A 24,641-nucleotide genomic window follows, 5' to 3' on the forward strand; every position below is an offset into this window, starting at 1 on the left:
CCATGCTGTTGCTCTGATATGTAATCATGAAATAATTCCTAATGAATTACCACTTTTGGGGACTTGAGAGTATACCCAAAATTTAATAGGCTACTAATATCCTTGTCTCTGTTATATTCAGAAAATGATTATTCATTTGATTGTTTCTTCCGTTCCATTCAACAAAACTTTGAGCTCCTTACATTAGGCATACAAAGGAGATAAAAAGCTAAGTAAAACGGGTTTCCCTGGCTTAAAACATAGAAGGAGAAATAACTGGTCATTTAAGAGATAATTTTGGTTGTGTTTAATGATTGAGTACTTAGCTATACAACTCTTATGCAGCCTGCATTGTTACATATCTCTTTCTCATTTTGAGCTAAATTTTACTACAGTACCAAATTCCTGCTTAATGAAATTAAGTTAAATTAATGAAGCTTTTAATTGTGGCATACATAAAATAAGAGTTTGTGGGGAAAAAATAAAAGCCCACCCCCCCAAAATAATTGAAAACATCTAAGTAATGTCTATTCACTGTAGTTCTTTCCTCTACTTACAGCTAGATAAAAGAAAATAAAAACCAGCGATATTAATTTTTTAAAGTGATTCCCATGGGTAGCATTTTGGTATATATCCTCCTAGGTTTCTTGTCTGCATCCATTCAGATAGGGATGGGTAATGAACAAAAATATGTTTAGAATGTCACGTGCTAATCTGCTTTTAGTTCGCCCTGAAGAACTTCTGCTGGGGATCAATCAACTTTTTTAGTAGGTTCCTTTTATGAATTCTGGACCAACTGGTTTTATTATTTGAGGAGTTGTTCATTAACTTAGCATTTATTGAACACCTAGTATGTGCTATAGTGCTATTCTAATGTCTTTTTACATTAAATAATATTAACATGTAAAGCCTCCATAGGTTAGCTACTTTTGTTTGTTTGGAAAAATGTTCGCCTATCTCTGAAGAAAGATTGTAAGGCATGGCAGGCCCTAAAAATGGACCCAGTGCCATTTGACTGCTACATACCAATGTGGACAGCTGCTTGTCCCCTCTACTTCTTAGAACTCATTTGTTCATCATTCAGCAAACGTTTGAGTATTACCATGTGCCAGGGATTATGCTAGGCACCACTATTAGTTGTTCCGGAACTTAATGCTTCTTTGGCACTATTCACAAATGCCTGCTTAACTGGTCGTAAGATCTTATCTTTAAACCATCCATGTCCTTAACCTCTTGGAAAACAACCAGATTGAGAAGTAAAGAAGAGTGTTTGGGCATCAGGAAAAATACCTCCAAATCTCATATACTGTGCTCCACAGGTGAGAGTCTGTTGACTCAATAAAATTATTTTTTTAAGTTTGTTTATTTATCTGCGGGCGGTGGCAGAGAGAGAAGGAGAGAGAGAATCAGCACGGAGCCTGACATGGGGCTCGAACTCCCCAACGATGAGATCATGACCTGAGCCGAAACCAAGAGCCTGGATGCTTAACTGACTGAACCACCCAGGTGCCCCAATAAAATTACTGATGGATTGAACTGGTAACACCCTTATCTCTGCCGCTCTGTGGACCTCAGTGATTGTAGTGTAAGTCTCCTCTTCATTAACTACAGTGCTGCAGGGGATACCTGCAGTGGCCTTCCTGGCTGTATTGTAGGCTCCTCAGATTGTCCACCCCACTTAAGTGGGACTAATTAACAGAGAATGGGTTTGTTCTGAAGTAAAAACTGTTCTCTGAATCTAAATTTTGCATTTTAATACTAGGATTTGATTTACTTTGTAGAATGTGATCTAGAAGGGACTGGAATCTTTTTTTGGCACTTTTAACTTCTTTTGTTCTCACAGTTCAGTTATACATTTTGTACTGAGAGGAAAAAGCAAAAAGACACAAGGGAGTGAGGGAGGAGAGAGAGGCAGTGGGCTTTCAAGAATACGTATCTCTTTCTGTTTGAGTACCACGCTACTCTTCTGAGCCATTGGCTCTTATTTCTTAGAGACTTCAGCTTTCTCCGGTTCTTTCATTGAGTAAATGCAAGCCTGGGAGAACAAGTTAGTGATGGTTCCATCTCAGTGGATAGCTTATGCCCAGAGAAGGAACTGCTCCTCTTTCCCCTTCTCTCCTTTGAGTTATTGGCAGTATAATATGCGAAGGTACTTCTGAAACAGGAATATAAGTCAGTGGGAAACATGGTGTCATAAGAACCATCTTCTCAAGGAGATCTAGTCAATAACGTGACTTGAAAAAAAAATAAACCTCATTAGGGGCACCTGGGTAGCTCAGTTAGTTAAGCCTCTGACTTTGGCTCAGGTCATGATCTCACAGTTTGTGAGTTTGAGCCCACTTCGGGCTCTGTGCTGACAGTTCAAAGCCTGGAGCCTGCTTGGAATTCTGTGTCTCCCTCTCTCTCTGCCCCTCCCTTGCTTGCACTCTGTCTCTCTCTTAAAAATAAACATTAAAAACAAACAAACCAAAAAAAACTTGATGAGATTAGCATAAACCACACCTTGGAATGCAAAACTTACTGTCGTATTTATATATATTGACTATAAGAACTAAGGTAGAAAATACAAAATATTTTAATATAGTAAGCCTAAATATTATTTTAGTGTTTTGACTTTTTAAAATCAAACTAATGTATATGTGTAGTTAAGTCAAATACTACTACATAGCTTATAATGAAAGGGAACTGTGTTCTGCTTTATCCTTCTTCATCCCTTTGTCTACGCCCCACCCAATAACTTCCAGCTTATCCGGCAGTTTTCTTTTTTTTTCTTTTTTTTAATGTTTAATTTTGAGAGAGACAGAGCGTGAATGGGGGAGGGGTAGAGAGAGGGAGATACAGAATCGGAAGCAGGCTCCAGGCTCTGAGCTGCCAGCGCAGAGTCCGACGCCGGACTCGAACCCACAAACCATGAGATCATGACCTGAGCCGAAGTCGGACGCTCAACCAGCTGAGCCACCCAGGTGCCCCTATCCTGCAGTTTTCTTAAATTATCAATTGTAGACATTGTCTGCTGATTTCATGTCATGGAAAAAGAAGATTTAAAACTCTTGACATTGTCTATTATCCCCATGTCTCTCAACATAGTCCTATCACAACTTTTGTTTAAATCAGTAAGTGTTTACATTATCTTATGATTACGTATTGTTTTTAATAAAAATTTTTCCCCCCAAGTTATACTTGTATCTTCTTAACTCTCTAAAAGAATCCTAAAACCTTTTAAATTCTGTTTCTCACATGGTCACATGTGTAGCATACTAGATGTTTGGCATTAGCATCATGATTATGCCAGATCTAAACATTCAGTAGTATAATGTGGTACCAGTACTTTTCCCAGTTAAGAATCTGAGTCAAAGTTACATAATATCTGTTTTTTTTTTTAAGAGTTTGTTTTTAAGTAATTTCTATACCCAATGTGGGGCTCAAATTTACGACCCTGAGATCAAGAGTCACATACTTTACCAATTGAGCCAGCCAGGTGCCCCAGTATGTAGTATCTTATTTTATTTTATTTTTTTTTTTCTGGTTTGTTTATTTATTTATTTATTTATTTATTTATTTATTTATTTATTTATTTATTTCAGTATATGAAATTTATTGTCAAATTGGTTTCCATACAACACCCAGTGCTCATCCCAAAAGGTGCCCTCCTCAATACCCATCACCCACCCCCCCCTCCCACCCCCACCCCCCATCAACCCTCAGTTTGTTCTCAGTTTTTAAGAGTCCCTTATGCTTTGGCTCTCTCCCACTCTAACCTCTTTTTTTTTTTTTCCCTTCCCCTCCCCCATGGGTTTCTGCCAAGTTTCTCAGGATCCACATAAGAGTGAAAACATATGGTATCTGTCTTTCTCTGTATGGCTTATTTCACTTAGCATAACACTCTCCAGTTCCATCCATGTTGCTGCAAAGGGCCATATTTCATTCTTTCTCATTGCCACGTAATACTCCATTGTGTATATAAACCACAATTTCTTTATCCATTCATCAGTTGATGGACATTTAGGCTCTTTCCATAATTTGGCTATTGTTGAGAGTTGTAGTATCTTATTTTAATCCACCAAATCAGGAAGGTTGGATTGATTATTTATTTATTTATGTTTATTTATTTATTTAGAGAAAGCACAAGCAGGGGAGGGGCAGAGAGAGAGGGAAGCAGAATCCCAAGAAGGCTCTGAGCTGTCTGCACAAAGCCCCGATGCAGGGCTCGAATTCATGAATTGTGGGATCATGACTTGAACCGAAATCAAGAGTTGGATGCTTAACCAACTGAGCCACCCAGGCACCCCCGTAATCCTTACAGTTACTGTAAACAAATGACAGCAGGAAACCTTAGCTTTGTATGAGGTTTGTGAGTGGGATTTAGGGGTTTGTATACTCTCTCAAAATTGTAGGTAGATAGATATATATATGTGCATTTCTCTGGAAGGAAGTCCATAGTTTTCCATAGATTTCCAAAGAATTCTGTCGCCCCTTAGCAATGATACAACTTCAGTAACAACCACTGAAAGCTGTCTTTAAGCTATGATTCTCAATGTACTTTGGGTTATAAACCTGTTTTAAAATCTGATAAGAGCTATAAACTTCCAAATTTAAATACAATTTTAGAAGATCTTGGATCCTCCAGAGCCTGTCAGCCTGTCCTGAGATTTTTTGGGCTTCCTACATGGGATTCAAAGACGGCTACCTTTTTAAAAAAAAAAAAAAAAAATTTTTTTTTAATGTTTCATTTATTCTTGAGAAAGAGAGAGAGCGTGTGCGTGCATGAGTTTTGGAGGAGCAGAGAAAGAAGGAGACACAAAATCTGAAGCAGGCTCCAGGCTCTGAGCTGTCAGCACGGAGCCCAATGCAGGACGCGAACTCACAAGCCGTGAGATAATGACCTGAACCGAAATTGGACACTTTACCGACTGAGCCCCCCAGGAACCCCTAAAGATGGCTACTATTAAGGAAACATATCCTGGGTCATGTTAGGGTTTATTCTCATTATTTTAGAGACTTATAGTTTCCTTTATACACACTCTTATTCTGTATCTTCAGCCTGTTTTTCTGTTTGTTTGTAACATTTCTGTATTTCAGATTTTTATCTTTAATGTATATCATCTTGGGAAGAACTATCCTGATATGTATCTTACTATCATCTCTTGCCCTTTAATATTCTGTTGGCACAATTTTAAAAGTGTTTCTGTTTTTACTTTCTTTGTTAGGAGGGGGGAAAGATCTGTAGTCTAATGTGTGTGTCAATGGTGTCCATGCCAAGTCCAGCACTGTATAGCAGCAGTTATTTTCTCAGTCTTAAACAAAATAGTGGCTAAATATATTAGGGGAGGGTTTTTCCAAATTATGAGTTTTCTACATAAAATCTTTCTGTTAAGAAAAATTACTGGCAGGCACCTGGGTAGCTCAGTTGTTTAAGCATCCCATTTTTGATTTCAGGTCAGGCAGTGATCTCAAGGTTAGTGGGATTGACAGCGCAGAGCCTGCTTGAGATTCTCTCTGTCTCTCTTTCTCTGCCTCTCTCTCACTACACACAAGCAAGTGTACTCTCTGTCTCTCAAAATAAACAAACATTAAAAAAAAAGTTACTACCATATAGTAAATCACATTTTTTTTTTTTTAATTTTGAGAGAGTGTGTGTGCACATGTGCGAGTGGGGCAGAGGGGCAGAGAGAGAATCTTAAGCAGGCTCTATGCTCAGCACAGAGCCCAGCAGGGGACTTGATCCCACAACCCTGCGATCATGACTGGAGCTGAAATCGGGAGTTGGACACTGAACCGACTGAGCCAGTGGTGCCCCAAGAAAAGTTACTTCTAATTTTACTTTTCTTTTTTGGGAGTGGGCTAGGTTTTTCTTTAAGACACATCATTTCTTTAAATTTTTTTTTTTTATTTGAGTGTAGATGAAACACAGTGTTACATGACTGTCAGGTGATTTAGCATCTCTATACATTATGCTGTGTTCACCACAAGTGAAGATGCCATCTGTCCCCATACGGTGCTGTTAATTATTGACTCTGTTGTCTATGCTGTACCTTTCATTCTATGACTCATTCATCCCATAACTGTAGGCCCAGATCTCCCACTTCCCAACCCCATGTCCTCTTCTCTTCTGGCAACCATCAGTTTGTTCTCTGTATTCGTAGGTCTGATTCTGCTGTTTGTTTGTTTATTCATTTGCTTTTTAGATTCCACATGTAAGTTAAATCACATTCTCTAATGTATTTAACTTAGTGTAGCATCCTCTAGGTTCATTCCTGATGTCACAAATGGCAAGAGCTCATCCTTTTTATGCTGGGTAATATTCCATTGTATATACGTACCACATCTTCTCTATCTGTTCGTTTATCAGTGGACACCTGGATTGCTTCCATATCTTGGCTATTGTCAGTAATGATGCAGGAGTGCATATATCTTTTCTTTGGGTAAATACCTGGTAGTAGAATTATTGGATCATATGATATTTTTAGTTTTAGTTTTTTGAGGAACCTCCATACTGTTTTCTATAGTGGCTATACCAATTTATATTTCCACCAGCAGTATAGTAGGGTTCCTTTTCCTCCACCTCCTCGCTAACATGTTATTTCTTGTCTCTTACTTTAGCCATTCTAACAAGTGTAAAGTGATATCTTATTGTGGTTTTGATTTACATATCCCTGATGATTAATGATATTGAGTATCTTTTCATGTGTCTGTTGGCTATCTCTGTGTCTTCTTTGGAAAAATGTGTATTCAGTTCCTCTGCCCATTTTTTAATCAGATTGTTTGTGTGTTTTTTTTGTTTTTTTTTGTTTTTTTTTTTTTTTGGTGTTTAGTTGTGTAAATTCTTTGCGTATTTTGGATATTAACCCTTCATCAGCTATATCATTTGCAAGTATCTTCTCCCATTGAGTCAGTGGCCTTTTTGTTTTGTTGATGGTTCTCTTTGATGTGCAAAAGCTTTTTATTTTAATGTAGTCAAAATAGTTTAATTTTTTATACACTTTTTAAAAGTTTATTTATTTTTGAGAGAGAGTGCATGTGTGAGCATGCATGTGAGTGGGGGAGGGGCAGAGAGAGAGAATCCCAAGCAGGCTCCGTGCTGTCAGTGTGGAGCCTGATGTGGGGCTTGAACTTAGGAACCAGGAGATCATGACCTGAGCCAAAATCAGGAGTCAGATGCTTAACTGACTGAGCCACCCAGGTGCCTCTCCGATTAGTTTATTTTATGAAAAAGCATCCCTTCTTGATAATTACTTCTCTTGCTCTTTAATACTTTACTCTTTGATGGTCTTTAGGATAACTTTTTTACTCTAGAAATATTTTGTTATTGGTACTTAAATTTTAAATATTAAATTATAATTACCATTTATTTTGTGTGTTTTGATATAACTAGATTTATCACTGCTAAATGCCATATATCAGATTTTTAGCTGCAATTCATGATAATCTGCCAGTTACATGAAGTTTGTCTTTTTTAAAAAAAACTCCTTTGGTTTTTTTTTTCTTCCCTCTCATAATATTCTCCCTTTGTAACACTCCCATTCTGTTTTGTTTCTGTCCCCCAAATGGTGATAGTTTCTTTACCTCTTAAAGCATGAAAAAGCTGTGTATTTGAGATTTAGAAAAAAGATACTTCATTTGTCTTTGAGGGCATAATTTTCTTTAAAGAAGAATAGTTTTATTTGACTTCAAGTTTCTTTTGAATAATTTTTTAAAGAAAATAATTTAAATATCAGATTGTATAAATACCAAAATCATGTAAATTTGACTTTCAGTGCAATGCGTGTTTTACTGTCTAAATTACCAAGACCATGGATTGTGGATGAGAAGAAAGATGATGGTTATACTGCCTTGCATCTGGCTGCCCTTAACAATCATGTAGAAGTGGCTGAACTGTTGGTACATCAGGTAGGAAAAGCTATGCAATAATTTTTAACAATTTGGACCATTACCATTTATGTACTTATTACTTCATCAGCTACCTCTTGGTAGGTTACAGTAAAACCCCATGATGATGCAAATTCAGATATGGTGCGTTTTCATTCTTCTGCCTAACATGGGTTCTTAAATGGAGGGAGGTGGTGTGTATATGTGTGTAAGGGTTGGGGGGGTTCCCTTAGCCCCTTGTATTCCCTCCCACAGTGTTCTGGATTAGTCCCGTGAAATAGGTATCAACGAACAGAGATTTCCCAGAATCACTACCACTGTTGTACAAGGACCAAGAACCATCATGTTGGTATCAAAGCTAGTGTGGCCAGTTGCCATCTAGTAACAAGACTGCAGCCAGGATCTGGCAGTTCAGTTCATGACTCCTGCTGGATTCCTGGAAACTGACTGGATAGCAGTACGGGTTCACTTCAGTCATTCCATTCATCTCTGAGATAAGATAATGCTACATTCTTATGGTATTGGATTTTTGGGGAACTTAGTTCGTGTAGTTTTATGATGTTTTAGGTTTTCCAGCAAAACTTTTAAATATCTCAGTCAAGCATATGTCATATAGAAGCGTTGAAGTTACCAAAGAATTACTTACGATCTCTGATTTCAAGGAGCTTACAGGCTACTGAAGAAGATGAAATAGCAGACAAATTTAGCGAATAGTTCATTGTGTATAATTAAGTACCACATCAGAAGATAGACACTGCATGAACTATAGAAGCTAAGATAAAGAAATAGTTGCCATTTTAAACCTTTATTCTTACTTTTTTGAAGTGTAGTTGGCACTCGGTGTTGCATCTGCTTCAGGTGTATGACGCTGTGGTTTGACAACTTGAATGCTACTTGTTGTGCTGTGCTTACCGCAAGCGTAGCTACCATCTGTCACCGTACGGTACTATTACAGAACCATTGACTAGTAAGCCTTGGTTATTAAATATTGAAGTTACTGCCCATAAAAGTATTGTTAATTGGGATAATTTCCTTTTCAATTCAAGATACAGATAACTGACCACTACACTGTCTTGGTAATTGTTGTTTTTTAGTAAGTCTTAAAATCAGTTAGTTAACCCTCCAACTTTGTTCTTCTTTCTTAGAATTACTGTAAGATCTTTTGAATTTCCATATAAATTTTAGAATTGGATTATTTCTATTAGAAAGTCATGGCAATTTGGTTCTGCACATTTTAGAATTATCTTTTTTTTTTTTTTAGATTTATCTTTAAGTAATTTTTCATGCTATTGTAAGTTGTTTAAAATTTCAGTCTCTAACTGTATATTGCAAATATACAGAAATACAAGTATTTTCTGTATGTGGACCATATATCCTGCAATTTAGCTTAAATTACTGTAGATCACGAGGGGATTAGAAATTGTGACCACAATGAAATACTGATCACCAATGAAAATGGCTAAAACTAAAAATGCCAACAAAACAAAATGTTGGTTTAGGATGTGGAACAGTTAGAATTCACATACATTGCTGGTGTTTTTCAAAGCAGCCACTTTGAAAACAATTTGGCAGTTCTTAATAAAGTTAAACATGTATTCACTATACAACCCAGCAATCCCCCTTTTAGGTATGTACCCAAGAGAACTCAGGACATATTTCCATGCAAATACTTGTACTAAACATTTGTAGCAGCTTTATTTGTAATAACCTCTAACTGGAACCAAGTCAGATGTTCATCAGCTAGTGTCTAGATAAATGAATTATGGTACATTCATACAACGAATATGGTTAATACTAGGAAAATCTAATGATGGAAAGTTTAGGAAACTTAAAAAGAAAATCCCTCACTTTCTGCATTTATATGAGAACAAGGCATGATAAGAAAACAAGCTAAGATCAAGTTCCTTGTAATTACACTCAGAGAAACATAACTAATAAAAACAAATCAGAAACTCCCATCTTCTAGAATGTCATAGTATTAGAAGAGTTTGAGCTCTACCCAAGCAAGGGCACAGGTGGGTTTCAGAGTTGTAATCAGAGGGCTAAACAGAATGATAAAGTTTATCTTTTGAATCTGTAGCCCTTTGCTTAGTTCCATTTTTAAAATTATTAGTATATAAGACATTGTGTTAGGCAATTTACATGTTATTTTTCTTAATCCTTACGGACGGAAAGAAAATTTTTCTTTCCCGTTTCTTTGGCCGGTCTAATAATTAAACTGACATGAGACATAACCACAGGAGAAAAACATGTTCAATATTGCATACATGGGAGCTCAGATATGAGACTCTCCTAAGTGACCAAAGCAGGCAGCCTTTGTACCTTTTACACAAACAGTTACTTGTGGAGAATTCACAAAGGGGTTTGGGCTTGGGGTAGCAAATAAATAAATGAAGTAACAAAGTTTATTTATATAGTCCATTCTTGGCCCTTAATTCCCTATCTCTGACAATAAGGATGCCTTCTACCCTCCAGGGTCAAGGAAGATAGCCTTCACATGGGGAATTTATTTCTTGCTTTCAGGAGACAAAGGAAGGTCTGAGTGTCCTTGTGCTAGCTGTTTAAGTAACTTTAATTCAAAATAATTAGTATGCCAAAGTGGCATTATTTAGGGGCAGCCCACCCTGAACCCCATAATCCCATTGACCCTGTGTAGTAGGTTGTACTGTCACCATGTTAGAAGCAAGGAAATGAGTGTGAGATGGTGGAATGCTTGCTTAAGTTCCTGAAGCTCTAGGTCCCCTGGTGCCAGTAAGTTCTGGACTTTTGCTCCTTTCCTCTGTCCTTGGCATCAGCTGTTCTCATATAGGCCTTTGACTACCCCAGGGCCCTGGTAGGGCTTTCTGCTTTCCCTTTAATAAGTATTTTTATATACTAATTAAACATTGTCTTCTCATCCTCAAGTGAAGTTCCTTTTCACTGAATAAGAGCTCAGTTATGCAGCAAGGGTACATGACCTTATTAGGTCATTAGTTTAAATCTAAATCCAATATGACGATTCATTAATAGAACGTTTTAGGAAATACTATTTACAGTTGAAAGGAGCTAATTGTCTCTATTGCTGTATAATGGAGCTTGAGAAGGAGCTGTGTTTGAGCTCTGTATTGAACTTTGTTATTTAACTGTTCCTGGATGGAGTCACTATAGTAAAAATAATTATTGTAAGCTTGCTTTTCTGCCTCTGAAAGATGCTGCCCCATCTGGTTCTTCCTGTATTACCAGCAACTGTTATGAGAACAGTGTTGCAGTAGCTAGAAGAGAGGAAAGTGGTCAGCAGTGTTTGTGTTATTTATTTCTCATGAAGAGTTATAGTTTTAGTGTTGCTTACGATTGTCAAATGTTGAGTATATAAACTTTGTTCTTCTTGTTCAGGGTAATGCGAACCTCGATATCCAGAATGTGAACCAGCAAACTGCCCTTCACCTTGCTGTTGAACGACAGCACACCCAGATTGTGAGGGTAAAGTATTTACTAACAAGAATCTTACAAGTGTGTTTTACCAGATAGATTTCTAGAAGGTCTTGAAAATGATACATAGATTTTTCAGAAGGCATAGTTAGATGAACAAATTATGAGTTTTGGCTAATACTGGGCAGAGAGTTTTAATTTATAATGGGGAAAATCTTAAAACTGATATTCAAAGTCTGTTATGTAATTTTGTTGCCAGACTATTTTGTTGCCAAAATATTAAATCAGAGAATTTCAAAGTAATATATAAATTAGTTTTTTAAAAAGTACATTCCTGGGGCTCCTGGATAGCTCAGTTGTTTGAGTGTCTGACTCTTGATTTTGGGTAGGGTCCTGATCCCAGGGTTGTATAATTGAGAGTGAACTATAATTAAAAACTTAGGGGGCGCCTGGGTGGCGCAGTCGGTTAAGCGTCCGACTTCAGCCAGGTCACGATCTCGCGATCCGTGAGTTCGAGCCCCGCGTTGGGCTCTGGGCTGATGGCTCAGAGCCTGGAGCCTGTTTCTGATTCTGTGTCTCCCTCTCTCTCTGCCCCTCCCCCGTTCATGCTCTGTCTTTCTCTGTCCCAAAAATAAATAAACGTTGAAAAAAAAAAAATTAAAAAAAAAAAAACTTAGGCTGGACGTTTGCCACAAATGTATACATATTTGACTAACCTGATATTCCAGACAAAATATTTGAAAGATTATCAGTTTAAAATTTTTTTGTAGAGCAGTGATTCTTAAAGCTTAGAAGCTGAGCCAGCAGCATCGGCATCACCTGGGACCTTGGTAGAAAATTCTTGGGCTCCTCAGACCGAGTAAATCAGAAACTGCAGGGGTGGGAACTAGCATTCTGTGCTTTAACAAGCCCACCAGGTAATTCTCACGCATGTTCAAATTTGAGAAACACTGTCAGAGAGTGACATCTCATGTAAACTTCTGGGGACAAATTAAAAAAAAACCCAAAAAACAAAACACCACCAAAAAATGGCCGTTTGCCAAGACAGGTAAGACCATATGCTTGAGATTGATTATGGTGTTTTTCTAAAACTCTGACAGCATTTGTAGAAAGAATTAGGAAAATCGTTAAAAAGTACCATAAGCAAAACCTTAACTTAAACAAAGTTATATTTGCTACTTAAAACATCTACTGAACTATATCAATTATGCATTTTATATCAGAGGTTGTAGTTTAGTGAACACTTCACATTTATTATGAAGATTACTTTAAAGATTACTTTAAAAAATAAAATCTGGAAGGAAGAAGGAAGGAGAAAGAAGGAGAAGGCAGAAAGGAAGAAAGGAGAAGGAAGGAAAGAAAAAGAAAAAAAGTCTTCAATTTCTCCCAGTTATCTTGATCTTGGAGTCTGTGAATTGGTTCTCATTTCTTTCTGTTTTCTCTGATTCGATATATTTGAGTAACCAGAGCTCATCACTATTTGTAAAGGAGAAACAGTAGTTTTGAGAGTAGCAAGTGAAAACATAAAAATAATTGGCTTTAGTGGCAAACGCCTTCAGGTAGGTCCAGGGCTCTGTCACTGTTACTTTAGATATGTTGTAATTTCTTGTGGGCCAGAGAGACCTTAGCAAATGAGATGTCTTTCTCTTTTAGCTTTTGGTCCGTGCAGGTGCCAAATTAGATATTCAGGATAAAGATGGGGATACTCCTTTGCATGAAGCTCTGAGGCACCATACCTTGTCTCAGCTACGTCAGCTCCAAGATATGCAGGATGTGGGGAAGGTTGATGCTGCATGGGAGCCATCCAAAAACACAGTGAGTAAATTAATCTTTAATTCAGTACTACTGGAAGAATCTTTTTTTTTTTTTTTTTGGAAGTATCTTTTAATGCAAGATCTTAAATTTATGGCTAATTTAATCTGATGAAATATTTTTTCAGAACTGCATATGTAGAAATATAGTGTATGAACTAAGCAATAGTTAATTCTAACTACATTGCTTCAAATTCTTAGTGAAAGTTGAAAGTTGTTTGGTTGTTCTTTTTTAACTTTAGCCATTCATGTTGAGTGTGTAGTGCTATGCTGGGATTTTGATTTGCATTTCCCTAATGACCACTGCCTGATATTGAACATCTTTTCATTTGCTTGTACTTACATATATTTGATGAAGTGTCTGTTCCCATCTTTTGTGCATTCTTTTGTTGAGCTGTTTTGATACTATTGAGTTTTGAGAGTCTGAATTCAAGTTCCCTATCAGTTTATGGGATTTGCACATATTTCTTCCCGGTCTGTGACTTGTCTTTTCATTCTTTTTTTTTTTTTTTTTTTTAATTTTTTTTTCAACGTTTATTTATTTTTGGGACAGAGAGAGACAGAGCATGAACGGGGGAGGGGCAGAGAGAGAGGGAGACACAGAATCGGAAACAGGCTCCAGGCTCCGAGCCATCAGCCCAGAGCCCGACGCGGGGCTCGAACTCACGGACCGCGAGATCGTGACCTGGCTGAAGTCGGACGCTTAACCGACTGCGCCACCCAGGCGCCCCAGTCTTTTCATTCTTTTAATAGTGTTTTTGCAAGAGCAGAAGTTCTTAATTTTGATGAGATCTAATTTATAAATTTTTCTGTCATTGTTTGTGCTTTTTGTGTAGTATCCTATCTGAAAAATCTTTGCCAAACCCAAGGACACTAAGGTTTTCTCCCCTTTTGTACTAGAAGTTTATAACGTTTCAGCTGTTACATTTAGCACTACCATTCATTTTGAGTTAATTTTTATATATAGTATTAGGTATGGATCAAGGTTCATTTTTTTTCCTTGTGGATGTTCCAGTTATTCCACCACCATTTGTTGAAAAGATTGTCTTTTTCTACTGAATTGCCTGCTGTGCGTTTGTCCCAAATCGATAAACCATATTATGTGAAGTCTTTCTAGATCCTGTATTCTGTTCTGTTGATCTGTGTCTTTAGGTATGTAATGCCAACCCTATTGTCTTAATTACTGTAGCTTTATAGTAAACATTCAACTCAGGTAGTATAAGTCTTCCCAACTTTTTTCTTCTTTTTCAAAGTTGTTTGACTTATTCTAAGTCTTTGACCATTCCATATAAACTTTAGAATCATTTTTTTTTTAATTTTTTTTTTCAACGTTTATTTATTTTTGGGACAGAGAGAGACAGAGCATGAACAGGGGAGGGGCAGAGAGAGAGGGAGACACAGAATCGGAAACAGGCTCCAGGCTCTGAGCCATCAGCCCAGAGCCTGACGCAGGGCTCTAACTCCCGGACCGCGAGATCGTGACCTGGCTGAAGTCGGACGCTTAACCGACTGTGCCACCCAGGCGCCCCAACTTTAGAATCATTTTTAAGACTGCAAAGGAGGTCTGAGACCAAAGTGTTGTAGAATTGCCACCTTTCTCTATGTCCATAGCTGAATTCTCTAACCTTTGTGTACCTCCTTTTTCTCATTGTAAAAAGGAGAGAGTGAAATAATTAACTCCATAATAGGGTTGTTACAAAGATTAAATGAGTTAATTCATGGAAAGTGCTAAAAATAGTACTTGGTCTGTTACAGATGCTCTACAGATGTTTGATAACATGTTTGAGTCAGTAGCTCAGATGAAATCAAAACCTGATTAATTGCCTTCTCCTTTTCTTGGCTGACTTCCTTGGTGTTGGTTCTTTTCTCTGTTGTCTCTCCTCTTACTATTTCATGTCAGTTGCTAACAGCTCCAGAGCTAAATTGAGTAGAAAGGAGAGTACTGTTGGAGCGCCTGGGTGGCTCAGTCGGTTAAGTGTCTGACTTTGGCTCAGGTCACCATCTCACGGTTTGTGAGTTCGAGCCCCACGTAGGGCTCTGTGCTGACAGCTCAGAGCCTGGAGCCTGCTTTGGATTTTGTCTCTGTCTCTCTGCCCCTCCCCTACTTGCTCTCTGCCTCTCTCTCAAATATAAAACATAAGAAAAAAATTAAAAAAAAAAAAAAAAGAAATGAGAGTACTGTTTCCTCAGTATCTTAAATCAGAAGTCCTGGTCTTGAGTTTTATTGACCTTAATTGATCTGATTTGTCATCCCTGAACTAATCACCTAGATGAAGTGGATATCTGACTGGTCTCAGCCTTCTTTGGTCCACCTGTAAAACTAAAGAGTGGATCATTCCTCATACTATATTCCTGAGAAAACTGGAGTGAAGGGGAATGGATGTTAGGACTGCAGCTCATAAATGCCCACCATACTTGTGTAGGCTGTGAGTTCTTTCCAGACATTTTAATATAATTTTTATATAATATACACTCAGACGTGCACACACACATTTAGGGGTGAGAACTGATAACAGATTCTTAAGGGGAAAATAATGACTCTTTTCATTTGATTTCAGTTAATAATGGGACTTGGTACCCAGGGGGCGGAGAAGAAGAGTGCAGCATCTATTGCCTGTTTTTTGGCTGCCAATGGTGCTGACCTTAGCATTCGAAATAAGAAAGGTCAGTCGCCGCTTGATCTCTGTCCTGATCCAAGCCTCTGCAAAGCACTGGCAAAGTGTCATAAGGAAAAAGTCAGGTTTGTATCATTTCGTGTCATAAAACTTACTGTTCTTTGTAAAGCACCATGTGGTTTCATAATGGAGGACTTGATTACTTCAGACTGTCTTGGTCTTTGCTCATCTTCCTTGTGTTGATGCTTTCTTCCTTAAAAATTTTTCTCCAGACACTGTGTCTCTTACTTAGTATCCTATTCTCTGCATTACTAAATACGATGCTTTATGCATAATAAGTGCTAAGAAACTTTTCTAAATCAGCCTGATCTTCTAGTGCTCCTATACATTAGAGGAATTCATCTATAGGCAGAAGTACTAGTGAAATTGCTGTGATTAATGTTAGATGTATTCAAAATTGTAATAGACTTTTATTTTTTTAAATGTTTATTTATTTTGAGAGAGAGAGAGAGAGCAAGCAAGGGAGGGGCAGAGAGAGAGGGAGACAGAATCCCAAGCAGGCTTCATGCTGTCAGTGCAAAGCCCACTGTGGGGCTTGAACCCACAAACCATGAGATCATGACCTGAGCGGAAATCAAGAGTTGGACACTTACCTGACTCAGCCACCCAAGTGCCCTGAAATTTTTAATAGACTTAAAAAAAAATGTTTATGTATTCTGAGAGAGAGAGAGAGGGAGAGAGAGAGCACAAATGCGAATGGAGAAGGGGCAGAGATAGAGAGAGAGTGAGAGAATCCTAAGCAGGTTCTGCACTGTCAGTGGAGAGCCCGATGCAGGGCTTGATCTCAAAAACCATGAGATCATGACCTGAGCCGAAATCCAGAGTCAGACACTTAACCAGCTGAGCCACCCAGGTGCTCGGTAGACTTTTATAAGAGAGGCAGTGTACATGCTCACCAGTAGGGTGTATGTCACACAAAATCTGTAATAATTCTAGCACCTTGTACAGTGCCTGACAGACACTCACTCACTAAGTATCACTGAAGGATTGAAAGAATGAACACATGAAGGAACCGATTCCTGATGGGGTTTTCTCTAAAAATGATTTCACACTTGTCTTTTTTTTTCTAAAAGTAAAATATGTCAGTAATTTTAATTATTTATAACACAGTTGCTTTTCTTATTATGAAATATTGTAGACATATAAAGAGGTATGTATATTTTGTTCCTTTTTTTATCCCAACAATGCTGTGCAGCTATTACTGCCGTTTATACCTGGTTCTGGCCATTCAACATTTTGGTAGTTTTCCCTTAACTTTGTGTTCTCTTGCCTCTCTTTTAATTTGGGTGTGGAGATGAAATGACATCTCTTTGGAATCTATACATTGAGCTGTTAATGGAGAAATTCATATGAGGTATATACATTTCTTTAAGTGTGTCCTTGAGGAACATAAAATTCTATTATAGCAGGACAGAGCATATCTAAAAATATAGATATAAAGCGCTATAATTCCTGCAGTAGTAACTTTAATGCTGGGGTCTAAGATGGAACCAGTGTGTGTGTGTGTGTGTGTATGTATGTGTGTGTGTATGGATGTTGATGAGTTTCTGAAGATTATGGTAGAAACAGAGTATCCCTTTTGTATAGCTGTAGTTGGTCATATATATGTATTTCTGTGTATCCAATTATTTATAGATGTGTTCTGTCTTTCCATAGAATTTTATGCCCCTTAAGGATACATTTAAAGAAATGTCAAAACAGCAGCTGCAGTGACGTATTTTCCACAGTGCTCTGTCAGTTGTGGACTCTAATGATGCTTCATTCTGTCTGTAGTTAGGATAACTAATGTGGGCTCTAGCTAGAATTTGTGTTTTATTCCTATGCCCTTCTCTGCTGGTTCTTTATAGGTAACAGATTCTGAGTGAAACTGTTTATGTTAAATTTTTTGTAACTAGTGTTTTTGGTTTCTTTGTTAGAAGAAGATTCACCCTTTTCCATTGGGTGAGCTATTTGTTCAATTTGAAATTTAAATAGTATCAGAAACCTGTAAAGATGCAGAGATGTATACAAATGGAAAAATATGGCATGCAGTGTTTCATATACAGATGTTAAAGCTTAATTTTTTAATATAACTAAAGCTGTTTTTATGTATACGAATGATGCTCTAGATGTTTTAAAAATATTTTAATGAAGTTGTAATATAAATATTCTGATAGGATTGATGAGAAGTATTTTCTTTTATTAGTGGTCAGGTGGGTTCTCGAAGTCCTTCCATGATTAGTAATGATTCTGAAACCTTAGAAGAGTGCATGGTGTGCTCAGATATGAAGAGAGATACTCTTTTTGGCCCATGTGGACATATTGCTACCTGTTCTTTGTGTTCTCCACGAGTCAAGAAATGCCTCATCTGTAAAGAACAAGTTCAGTCAAGGACAAAGGTAATATATTTTTAATACAGTATTTTATCATTTTATGAAGTTCTTTGAGATTATAAATTATGATAAATAAGATTATATGATGCCATATGTCTGTTAAACTTTGTTCTAAGAATGATTTAAATTTGAAGTGCCTGGGTGGCTCAGTAGGTTAAGTGTCTGACTTTGGCTCAGGTTATGATTTCACGGTTCGTGGGTTTGAGCGCTGCATCAGGCTCTGTGCTGACAGCTCAGAGTCTGGAAGCTGCTTTGGATTCTGTGTCTCCCTCTCTCTCTGCCCCTCCTCTGTTCATGCTCCTTCTGTGTCTCAAAAATAAACATTAAAAAAAAAAAAAAGGATGATTGAAATTTAAGAATGTATAATTTATATATTTATCAAGAAAACAATTTTGAGTTTCCTTCTTTGTATATAGAAACTATAGAAGTTAAAAATCAATCTATTTTGCTTTTATAACCTAAAGCTGTACTTAATCCCATTTTTCATTGTAGTTATTATATATTGCACCTTTTTTCAGTACACGGACTCTCTTGCATTCATCTTCATAAAACACCAGTTGTTTGTTTGTTTGTTTGTTTGTTTTTTGTAGAATGTCACACATTCTGGATTTGATTGTTTTATCAGAGTGTTGTATAATTTGTTTCTTTATCCTCTGTGTTTCCTGTAAACTGGAAGTTAGATCTAACAGCTTGATTAGGGTCAGCTTAAACATTTTTGGCAAGAAATTCTCACAGATGGTGGTACTCACTTTGTATTGTGTCCCACCAAGAGGCAAATAAAGCCTGTCTGTCATCTTGCTGTTAGCAAGGGCCAAATTCTGTATCCACTCTGAACTTTTTATCTTGTCTGACTCTACTTTTTGAGAAGTATTACTCGTTTCTAGGTTTCTGGTTTCATTCTTTTTCTGTGTAACTTAGTACTCTATCATAACTATATTGTCTTACCTATTTTGGTTGTACTGAAATAATTGATTTTCCTTGTTAGTTTTTCCGTGTGTGTGTTAAAATGATTTTAAGTTTTTTACAAATGATTTCTCTTAAGGTGAGTATCTTAAACCAAAAGATCTCTTGGTTTTCTTTGGTTTAATTTATAAAGCTTATACTCTTTTTTTTGTTCTCTTTTTATTCTCTTCATTATTCCCTTGATGTTTCTTAAGCTGTTCATTAACCTTCATTAATTAGAAAGGAGCTGGCACTAATTCTTATAATGAATTAGCTGGCAATGACTTAAAAGGTATTACATTGCTGGTGCTTTGTACATTTTCATAGGGAGCCTTCTAAAACTAGATGTTTTCTGTGATCCAAATGAACAAATCTTTGGTAAAATTTTTGGCACAGGAAAATTACAAGGAAGTTATTTTTGGATAGAGGATTTTGGAGTAGTAGGGTGTGTATAGCTGCTTAGTCTCTTTGTAAAGGTGGGAAGGATGAACTAACAACACTTAACTGTTAAGTGCAGACAGTCTCGTAACTGCAGGTGCTGTGTTGGCATTTTATATGCATTCTATCTAGGTCATCCCTGCTTAATAGATTAATGCAGATCATTCTACTTGGTATTTATAATTTGCTTTAGTTACCTGCTCACTAAGCAACAGTTTGGGAAAGAATCTGAAAGGGTAAAAATTCAAGCCATTCTCTTATTTTTTAGATTGATCTATGCATTCTGTTGTTGGGCCTGAAACTCTTTGTGTTGGATTAAGCCTTACTTTAACAAATCTTTATTGAGCACATGTTTTGTAGTCAGGACAGAGATGAATATGATAATTAGCTGCTAAAAACTGGTAATGTGCTGGTAAACTTAGATTAAAATCTACTTTGCCATATAGGATGTTGTAGGTGCTTTGAGAGAGATGTAAAGTTCAGAGTTCAGAGCCCCAGGTTGCCAGAAGCGGAGTCCCAGATACTGAATAACCCTTACTGGTTGTCTAACTCTAGGATTCACAGTTGGAAAAATTGAAGCTCAAAGAAGTGTACTCAAAGAATCAAATGCAGGTCTCATGATTCTTAAGTCCCTGCTCTTTCCCCCGTGTGATGATACACAGACAAGAGTGTCTACAAAGGGAAAATTGATGGAGCAGGTAGAGAGGGAGGAATGTGCTGTCATACCTTTCTAGACCATTTCTGAATTCCAAGAATCAGTAGGCTTTCAGTTTGACTTTCAAGTTATAAAATTTTCAAACTTGCAGAAAAGTACAAAAAGTAACATATCCACCAAACAGATTTGCCAGGTTAGCGACAGAGCTTTGAATATAAAGAAATAGTGACCCCAAGTGGTTAAAGAGTAATGAACATCTTCATTAAACATCAAACAAATTATAAAACTAATATTTGGAGGAAGGGGGAGTAAATAAGCTTTATCTCCTTAGCAGTTAAGGAAATATAAATAAAAAATTATGAATTACCATTAATCATTCCTATCAAATTAGCATAAATAAAATTTTAAAAATGCTATCCTGGACAGTGGAAAATGCACACTCTTTTAAACACTGCTGGAGGCTGAATAAATGGGTTCATGTTTTTGAGAGACCATGCTGACAGTATTTGTGAACCTTTGCAATAAACATGCTTTGATTTAGTAATTTCATTCCTGGGAATGTAACCTGAGGAAAAAAATCCAAAGGGGGAAAAATGTTAAGGCTACAAAGATTTTTTTAACTAAACACTCCATACATAATATCTGGTTTAACCACCCTGTGAAGAAGGGTTTGTTCTTTATCATTTAGATTTAAAAAAAAAAAACTTTGGCCCAACAGTGTTAGGTAATTTGTTCTTATTGGGACTGGAATTTGAATCCAGAAATATAAAGGTCCCAACCAATCATATCTTACTGCTTTCTCCTGTTAATTCAACTATAGAAATTCTATGTACATAGCAAGGTACACATTGGGAAAGTCCATAGAGAGAGCACGTGCAAAATTTGGTTAGTTAGGTGAAATTATAGATGAGTGGTGGTCATCATTTTGGGGCAGTAATATTAATGTCACAAGATATGGGTAAATGTGAATGTGTGTCAGAAGGGGGGAGAACAAGTGAAAAATGCAAGGGCAGTGGGGTGGGATGGGGTTGAAAAAAACCAAGAGCCAAGGTTGAGAAATAGTTACACACTCAAAACTCAGATGAAGTGGAGATGAAGAGGAGATAAAATTAAGGAATATGAATAGATAGTGGAAGACTTGTGCCTTTAGAGATTATAGAGAAAGAACAGGCCAAAGCCATGGACTCCCACCAGCATGGGAGAACTGACTAGGTCCCAGAAAAGGATATGTTGGGTAGAGTTCCTTGGATGTGGATAAATAGAAAAATTCCCCTTGGGCCCTAGCAGTCTGCTAATCTGGCTGGTTTTTTATTAATATTAGAAATCTAGCTTATCTTAGATTTATTTTTATACTCCTTTATTTGTTCTTTTTATTTTTCTTTCAAAGTAATTTTTTTTTTTTTAACGTTTATTTATTTTTGAGACAGAGAGAGACAGAGCATGAATGGGGGAGGGTCACAGAGAGAGGGAGACACAGAAGCTGAAACAGGCTCCAGGCTCTGAGCTGTCAGCACAGAGCCCGACGCGGGGCTCGAACCCACGGACCGTGAGATCATGACCTGAGCCGAAGTCGGACGCTTAACCGACCGAGCCACCCAGGCGCCCCTCAAAGTAATTTTTGAATAAAAGAGAATTAAAGTCTATTCTGGTCTTTCTGACCACAGAGGAAATGGAGTTTTCTTTATCATTCTTTAGGATAGGTAGGAAGACTAACATGGAAATAGAACCTATGAAGGGCCAGAGTTTATAAAGGTGAAAAAATGAGCAACCCAGAGAGTCAGGGACAGAGAAGTAGAGTGTGTGAAGTTTCACTGTGCTAAGAGTGTTTCCTTATAGAGGAAATACACTTGGATACAAAAGAAACTGTTAGAGTTACAGGATTTATCTGTACATGTTCACACTTATGCTGTAACCTCTTTTTTTGTAGATTGAAGAATGTGTGGTATGCTCTGACAAGAAAGCAGCTGTTCTTTTTCAACCTTGTGGACACATGTGTGCTTGTGAGAGTAAGTAGCCTGTACAGAACTTCCTTGGTGTTTTCATAGAACTAGAAAATGAAACAAAGTATAGCTTTGAGGTTTTTTGTTTGTTTGTTTGTTTGTTTTTTGTTTTTTTGTTTTGTTTTGTTTGTTTTTTTTAATATATAACCCATGAGCAAGAACATTGGTCAGCCTTTCTAGTACCTTCCATCTCTTCCTCGGTACTATGTACAATGTCACCTATGTCCCTCCTTGCTCTGAGGTTAGAGAAGGCAGAACAGGCTATGTTCTACCAGCTCACATTTTGATTTCATTTGTATCAGCACAAAATGATCTCTTATCACACACAATAGAAATTTATTTCCAAAAGTGAATTTTGAAACATTTAGTCTAGGCCTTTTCACATATAAAATTAGCACATCTTCATTTGTCTTCACCTTAATATTGCCTCTCCTGCATACTTTTTTCCCCCACTACTGAATCACCCACAGCAACTATTTGGGGCTATACTGTCTGGCCTTCTTAACCTTTCTTAGTCGTTATGTTAAAAGAGCTGTTTTGGAGGATATATTGAAAGTTCATGATGTTTTAAAATATCTTTTAAACATACTATCTCAGAGTCCTTTCCTTTTTATATCGCCCTCTTGTTCTTTTCGAATTCATGCACTGTTCAACATTCTCCTCTTCCCTTTGCTGGTTTCATTTGTCAGTGAAGGATTTTAAACAAGTTTAACAACTTATACTTTACTTAAATGAGCTCAAAGTAAAGCATGGTGTTTCCTATTATAAAATAGTTTAGTCAATAGGTATTGATTTTCAGTGTAATATTTAAGTAATACACAGATTATATGATAGATTAATTTAATTGACATAGATTTGTTTTAAACCTTGGTCTGTCTGATAGGCAGCGAATTAACTAAATAAAGGATCAAGGTTTCCTCCTATAACATTCTGCCTCAAGTAATTGGTTTTGTTTTCCAAAGACTAGTATAATGGCTGTTATCAACTGTCAGAGGGCTTGTGGAAAGAGATTTCTGTCTTAAGTAAAAAGAGCTCAGGTTACTTAAGTTTTCATAGTCTAGGGGCTAGCAAACTTTTTCTGTAAAGGGTCAAATCATATTTTTGACTCTATAGGCCACATGGTTTCCGTAGTAAGTACTTAACTCTTTCCTATTGCTCAACTCTGCCATTGTAGTGCAAAAACAACCATAGACAGCAGGTAAATAAATAGGCGGGATTGTTCTTCCTTAAAATTTTGTTTATAAAAACAGGGACCTGGTTGGGTTTGGCCTGTAGGCTGTAGTTTACTGACCCATGTGATAGAACAAAGTGATACCTACAGAAGAGACTTGAAAGCTGGTTATAATGAGTAGTTGATAATACAGATTCTCAGGCCTTATTGTGGTGTTTTCCCCAGGAGTTTCCCAACGTTCTTACATTGTCTTTGTATTCAGATGTAACAAGTGTAACAGCTAACTTTTATAACAAGAGGAATCGCTAACTTTTATTAAGCTCTTGACTGGTACCAGACATTTTAATTTCTTTTAGAATACTTCCTCACTTATCTTCACAACAACCCTAAGAAGTAGATTGTTTTCTCCATTTTACAGACAAGTTGTTAAACATTTATTTGCTAGGGAAGATGAAATTGAGGTGGAAAATGCCCCTCTTTCAAGGAATGGTGAAGCAGTCCATATCCCAGTAATGTTAAACAGAGTATTGAAGCCTTGAAGAGTGTAAATGCCTTGACAGACCAGAGGAAGGAGAGATTGTATCCATTTTGGGGGGGGAGTAAGAAAGATTTTGTAGAAACAGTATAACAGTCTAACTTAAAAGAATTTCAAATAATTGTTACATATCAAATTGATTAATTAGTTTAATCCACTAAATTTAAGGAAAAAATGTGCTCTCAGATTGAAGACAAATCCCAAACCAGATTTCTATTAGCATTTGCTCCTACCTAGTGCATCGTGCATAGGCCAGCATCAGACCCAGCTCTGTCTGGGCCTTGACATGAGATTGGTCTTGATAATCCTTCTCTGTCCACCAGTGCAAGCACCATTAGGAGCGTACGCCCCATCTTGTGTACATAAGTTATCCCTGGATACCTGTCACAATTTTCCTGGGGTTTTTTTGTCCCCCCTGTTTTTGAGACGATAAAGACACTTGGTACATAGACTAAGATATAGAGTATACGTTCATAATACATGCTAATGAGGAAGGGTATATTGCAGGATGTTATTTTGTAATTAGTTAATAACTTTACATATAGAATTAACAATCCACAACCTGTAATTTTGCCTAGGTATTTCCTCTTGGGATGGGAGAGCATTCCTCTGATACATAACATTAGAAAGCCCATTATGATATATTTTTGATATTTTCATGGCTACTACATTAAACAAGTAGTTACTAAACAATTCCATAATAAATGACATCAATTTGATAGAGAAGGAAGAGAATTGTTCAACATATTTTAGGAATTTTAGAGACAAACTGTTTACAATAGAAAGTAC

General features: G+C 37.0%; 1 protein-coding gene across 1 annotated transcript in view; it reads left to right on the forward strand.

Moving 5' to 3' along the window:
- The window catches only part of MIB1 (MIB E3 ubiquitin protein ligase 1), a 135,541-nt gene that overhangs the window by 94,027 nt on the left and 16,873 nt on the right, over positions 1 to 24,641 (forward strand). Inside the window, exons 13-18 of the mRNA XM_025931201.2 lie at positions 7,734 to 7,866; positions 11,218 to 11,304; positions 12,907 to 13,068; positions 15,623 to 15,804; positions 17,925 to 18,117; positions 22,074 to 22,152. Of these exons, the coding sequence (XP_025786986.1) occupies positions 7,734 to 7,866; positions 11,218 to 11,304; positions 12,907 to 13,068; positions 15,623 to 15,804; positions 17,925 to 18,117; positions 22,074 to 22,152 (836 nt within the window). The remainder of the gene's footprint in view (positions 1 to 7,733; positions 7,867 to 11,217; positions 11,305 to 12,906; positions 13,069 to 15,622; positions 15,805 to 17,924; positions 18,118 to 22,073; positions 22,153 to 24,641) is intronic.

This window comes from Puma concolor, chromosome D3, assembly GCF_028749965.1.
Source record: "Puma concolor isolate L17-30 chromosome D3, mPumCon1.1.hap2, whole genome shotgun sequence".
In the NCBI taxonomy this organism is placed as follows: domain Eukaryota; kingdom Metazoa; phylum Chordata; class Mammalia; order Carnivora; family Felidae; genus Puma; species Puma concolor.